Source organism: Somniosus microcephalus, chromosome 8 (genome assembly GCF_052327205.1).
Source record: "Somniosus microcephalus isolate GS21.2 chromosome 8, FLI_Smic_1.0, whole genome shotgun sequence".
NCBI classification, from domain to species: Eukaryota; Metazoa; Chordata; class Chondrichthyes; order Squaliformes; family Somniosidae; genus Somniosus; species Somniosus microcephalus.
The window spans coordinates 93,865,135-93,871,134 of NC_140994.1; the positions used below are offsets into that span (position 1 = coordinate 93,865,135).

At 42.3% G+C, this 6,000-nt stretch overlaps 1 protein-coding gene across 22 annotated transcripts in view; it reads left to right on the top strand.

Annotated features, from left to right (window-relative positions):
* Window positions 1–5,450, top strand: part of mypn (myopalladin) — an 828,299-nt gene extending 822,849 nt beyond the window's left edge. For 21 of the 22 annotated variants that reach the window (XM_085994999.1, XM_085994998.1, XM_085995000.1 and 18 more), the window contains one exon: window positions 4,609–5,450. In XM_085994999.1, the coding sequence (XP_085851125.1) occupies window positions 4,609–4,775 (167 nt within the window). In that variant the 3' untranslated portion in view covers window positions 4,776–5,450. Of the gene's footprint in view, window positions 1–1,559; window positions 1,664–4,608 lie in introns of all 22 variants that reach the window. The other variant, XM_085995002.1, reaches the window with a different exon arrangement.
* The last annotated feature ends 550 nt before the right edge of the window (window positions 5,451–6,000 follow it).

A 6,000-nucleotide genomic window follows, 5' to 3' on the forward strand; every position in this document is an offset into this window, starting at 1 on the left:
CTCCAAGGGGAATTCCCCTTTAAGAGGCTGTGCAGACTGTCTTTAAAAGCCCCCCACCCTGAATTCACAGCTTCAGACTGCAGCAGTATTGAGCCTTAATGTAGAGTGCTTAAACTAAAAGCAGCAATACAATATCTGCTGGGATAAATCCTCTCCTTACAATAAATCAAAATCTCACCTCACTGAAACAGATGTTTAAGTTTGATGCCTTCCAACATCTGTTTAAAGTTATACCCTGAGAGCAGCACCCAGCTGTTCCATTCTAATGAGCCCTGCGACTGATGTATAAAGAGGCGGGATAACTAAAAATATAACAGATGACATCACACTGTCATCCCACCCTCATTTGCATCTCCTTTTTATTTCCAGTGGGCCTTGGCAATGCTGTTCCCAGGGGTGCAGAAACACTTGGTGGATCAAAATGTGGCTGGAGATTCGGCATAGCGTGATCTCAAGTCACTTTCTACCCACACTCGCCATTTACGTGTTAATTTTGGGGGGCTGGAATATCCAGGCCAAAATATTTTTATGTTGGGACTAGATTTTGTAGTACCTTAAGACACTCTGGAACCTCATTTCAAATCCAGCCAATGGGATGGTAGCCTCCTCCATCTGTTGACTGTAAGGATCCTAAATGAAATGAGTTGGACAGTCTTAATTAATTTTCTAATGTGCATGAGCCCTGACCCTAGATTTACACTACAACTTCAGTATCAGTGCAAAGCGAAATTGGTTTACACTGACACTGCAGCTATACTATACATGCAACTTCACCGTGCCATGTTTGACCTGAGAGTGTTCGATGCTGACACCTGATGCCAGAAATGGAAAACATTTCCATTTTCCCACTGTCTGTGGGATCTTGGTGGGCACAAATTAGTTGCTGCATTTGCCCACAAACAACAGCGAGTACACGTCAAAAGTACTTCATTAGTTGTGAAGCACTTTGGAACATCCTAGGAATGAGAAGCATGCTACACAAGTGTAAGTTCTTTCCTTAATTCCTTCCTTTCTTCCCAGCCAAGATAACTCTTAATTTCTTAGGTTTCATTACTTTTCCTGATGTAGTACATACATTAATAATCTCATTACTTTTCCTGGTACATTACACAGCAAAGCCCTGTTTAGACCACACCTGGAGTAGTGTTCAGTTCTGGGCACCACACCTTAGGAAAGGTATATTCCCCCACCAGCGCTACTTAAAGAGATCATGAACTGCTTACAGGTTAGTTGCTGGATTATTTCTTCTGGCTGCTGGTGCAATTGTACATGTATTTGGAGATTTCCTGTACGTGGCGAAAGTTTCAATAGTCTACATGGAGTGGTCTGGCTGTTATGAAATACTTTTCTGTTCATTTAAAGGCTTGTGCTGAAACAAATTGCTTCCTGACATGGGTGGCATGGTAGGGCTTCCTCTGGGAATTGAGCATGAAGAGAGGCCTCTGTCCATCTGCTGAACGCTGGGTTTTCATGGCGTGCTTAGGACTCAGTGCTAAGGTCCAAGTTCAGAGGTGATAAGTTGGCATGTTACATCACCCTCTCCCTATTTACATTTCCAGAGCCCATGCTTTTGCCGACAGCGCTGCTGGTCCTTGCAAAATGGTGGGACCCGCCACCAGCTGGTGGAAGATGGCAGTCGCCGTTCTTTCGCCATATTATGCTGGTAATATGTGGTGTTAAACACCCGAATTTTTAGCCCATTATTGCTAACTGTATCCAGGGTTTGTTTGTTTATGTAGTTGTAGCATGTTACACACAGGTCGATCTTGACTTTATGTGACAGTGTAAAACGAATGATAGCGAGTTGGCAGCCCGTTTCACATCGTCAATGGAAATATAAATGGGGAGAGATGTAAAACGGACTGCCGACTCCCCATCACCTATTTTACACTATCGTACAAGGTCAAAATCTACCCCACAGATTTATTTATTCCTATAACTGATGGGAACAAATGTAGTTATTTCTTCATCTACCTGCTGTGAGTTGAGGGAAATGGCATTTATTTAATCAATTTATTTCAACATTTTTATCCATGAGTATTCCCATGAGGGATCCACTATCAATATCCATATAAAAAAAAACTTATGAGTCCAGCCTACTTCAGAAATTACAATGCAAAATGTCAAAAATATTTTAAAAGATGCACATGCTGGTTTCTCCTGACCCACAGCAAGGAGCACCAGCCAATCACAAACTTAGAATTGGCCTCAGGAAATCCTTGTCTTCAGCAGTTAGGTTTTGCATCTGAAGAGAGAGAGGCTGCATTAAACAAAGCTTCCACTTTAGCAACAGAGGAATACATTGTGCATTACATGCCATAATACTACTTTTTATCATTATAAAACAGCGTATCTAACTCATTATGATTAATGTCAATGCAGATCTGTTAGTATATGTAAAGAAGTGTTGCATCTGATGCATGTTCATTATATATAACTGTCAGATGAAACATCTTAATTGGTTCCTGGGAAACTTGAGACAATCAAAAAGTTTCCCTTCAGTGTCTCTAAGACAATCTCTCACAAACTTCTTTCCAAACCCCTTCAGCAGCCATGTGCTTTCCTCCCATACCCCAGTACTCCTGCTGGCAATAGAATAACCTCCTGACTTATTAGCTTCACCTACCAGCCACACGTATGGGGAAATTGTAGGCATGATGCCCATGATTTCCCAATATACATGGTCAGCAGGCTGGCCTCCCCATTGGGAGTGTGCATTTGTAAAATTACCCCTTACGCCTTTGGTTTGCACAATAGCAGTAACTTAAAACCTGTGTGATAAAAGGGAAGGTTCAGAAGCCTAATTGGTGTATTGCAGTGATTTTATCAAGTAAGTATTACATCAAATCACACCCTCAAAAAAACATACCTTGATCCCTCTGTCCTTGCAAACTACCGCCCCATCTCCAACCTCCCTTTCCTCTCCAAAGTCCTTGAATGTGTTATCGCCTCCCAAATCCGTGCCCATCTTTCCTGCAATTCCATGTTTAAATCCCTCCAATCAGGTTTCCGCCCTTGCCACAGTACCAAAACGGCTCTCATCAAAGTCACAAATGACATCCTTTGTGACTGTGATAAAGGTAAACTATCCTTCCTCGTCCTTCTTGACTTGTCTGCAGCCTTTGACACGGTTGATCACCGTTGTCCAGTTGGGTGGGACTGCACTCGCCTGGTTCCATTCTTATCTATCTAATCGTAACCCGAGAATCACCTGCAACGGCTTCTCTTCCCGTTCCCACATCGTTACCTCTGGTGTCCCCCAAGGATCTATCCTTGGCCCCCTCCTATTTCTCATCTACATGTTGCCCCTTGGCGACATCATATGAAAACACAGCGTCAGTTTCCACATGTACGCTGACAACACCCAGCTCTACCTCACTACTTCTTCTCTCGACCCCTCCACGGTGTCTAAATTGTCAGACTGCTTGTCCGGCATACAGTTGTGGATGAGCAAAAATGTTCTCCAATTAAATATTGGGAAGACCGAAGCCATTGTTTTCGGCCCCTGCCATAAACTCCATTCCCTAGCCACTGACTCTATCCCTCTCCCTAACCACACTTCGCAACCTTGGTGTCATATTTGACCCTGAAATGAGCTTCCGACCACATATCCGCAGCATAACAAAGACCGCCTACTTCCACCTCCGTAACATCGCCTGTCTCCGCCCTTGCCTCAGTTCATCCGCTGCTGAAACCCTCATCCATCCTTTGTTAGCTCTAGACTTGACTATTCCAACGCACTCTTGGCTGGCCTCCCACATTCCACCCTACATAAACTTGAGGTCATCCAAAACTCGGCTGCCCATGTCCTAACTCGTACCAAGTCCCGTTCGCCCATCACCCCTGTGCTCACTGACCTACGTTGGCTCTCGGTTAAGCAGCGCCTTGATTTCCAAATTCTCATGCATGTTTTCAAATCCCTCCATGGCCTCACCCCTTCCTATCTCTGTAATCTCCTTCAGCCCCACAATCCCCCGAGATATCTGCGCTCCTCTAATTCTGCCCTCTTGAGCATCCCTGATTATAATCGCTTAACCTTTGGTGGCCGTGCCTTCTGTTGCCTAGGCCCTAAGCTCTGGAATTCCCTGCCTAAACCTGTTCGCCTCGCTACCTCTCTTTCCTCCTTTAAGACGCTCCTTAAAACCTACCTCTTTGACCAAGCTTTTGGTCATCTGCCCTAATTTATCCTTATGTGGGTTGGTGTCAAATTTTTTTATCTTAAAATACTCCTGTGCAGCGCCTTGGGACGCTTTACTACGTTAAGGCACTATATAAATACAAGTTGTTGTTGTTGTTTAGGAGCTGGGATGTGACTAATGCTGCGCCATTCTACTAGTGAGGTTTCAGTAGCAGTTCATTAGAAGCTACCTGGAGAATAAGATAATTGAAGTCCTATTTTAATTACTGTATAATACATCTAAATGAGTGGTAATAATTACTGCACGTATAGAATATATTTATTCCTGCATTAAACACTGTTGATTGCTAGCTGAAACATTTGTTTTATCTGTGGCCATGTTATAAACTAGCCCCATTTAAAATATCATCTCATCACAAAGTTCTCCATCACAATGCAGAACCTCAGACTGCCTCTCTTTATTGTTACAGCTCAGTGGCACCAGCAGATCACACAGCCAATAAAGAGAGTGCGACCTTCAAGCAGTCGATATGCAGCTCTAACTGGCCAAGGACTTGACTTTAAATCTGCCTTCCCATCAGCGGACAGCTCACAGCTCCCAACCAAACACAACGTGATGGAGAGTGAGGAACTGTGAAGTTACTGATGAAGTTATTTCATTACATTTGCTTCTGCAGGACTTAGAACTGTGAAGATAAGAGAAACCAAGTGATTCAAGGTTTACATGACGTTTTTCTATGAGCTTGGTGCTTTTTTGAATGTTACAAGCAACACAGTTGAATGGCGATTTTAAGTAGAGTGCAAATACTATATAGAAGCAATATGATGATTTCTAGAACTCATTTTTAATATGATGGGAAAACTTGGGTTTACGAATGTAAATGCCAGCAACGTCACGGTTAAAATAAGATGACAGTGGTTTAATAATCTTGGCAAGTTAGATGACAGTCACCTAAGAATATCTCGTTTTTTGAATGTCTGTCATTTCTGTGTTTGTGGAGATTTTCACAAGCATTGGGATAAGGAAAAAGTGGTCAGATATGAAGTGTTTGATTCTGGTCTGCAAAAGGATGTTTTACACTCAAATATGGCTTGCAACAGCTCAGACACGCTCCGTAAAGCCATAACATAATGAATAGCCTGTGTTTCTTTATTATAATGCTACAAGCTGGTATAGTGCGTCAAGCTGTTTGTACCAGTTAAACCATTGACTGCAGTGGACAAAGTTACTCAAGTGTTTCTGTGCTTATTTATAACAATGCTAATGCCTCTGTTTCTGATTGTTTGTTTATTAAAAGGTTAACTTTCTTTCCTTCAGAACTGTTTTGTGAGTAATTTACACTTTTAAACATGAAGCAGCTAATCACAATGAGGCCTAATGATTGTCGGGCTCCAATGGTTCTAAATCTACTTCAGTATTTACATTAACTCCATCTGGTTGGTATTAAGTTGACCCCATAGCTGCTGTGTGTGATGGCTGGAGCTTCCCCTCCCCTCCATTCAAAGTCAACGGGACAATTTCACCTCAAACCACAAATTGTTTCCTGGGCCCAGACAGAAGGGAGCTTTCAATAAATGCTCACCTGTGCAAGGTTTTTTTACTTATCACGCTAGTTAACAATAAGTTACTTGCTAAAATGTCGCATATACCCAACTATATACCCACTGAAGAACATAGGAACTGCTCCAAAAAGGTTAGCAGTTTATTTTCATTTTGGGGATATTTTTGACAATTGTATCATGTGAAATAGACTTTTAGATTTTCTGAGAAATGCTTCAGGTTATTTAGCAGTTTACAGTACCTTTCCTGGTTCAGTATATACAAGCTGCAATACTACATAAAGCGCCAGGTAGAATGGATG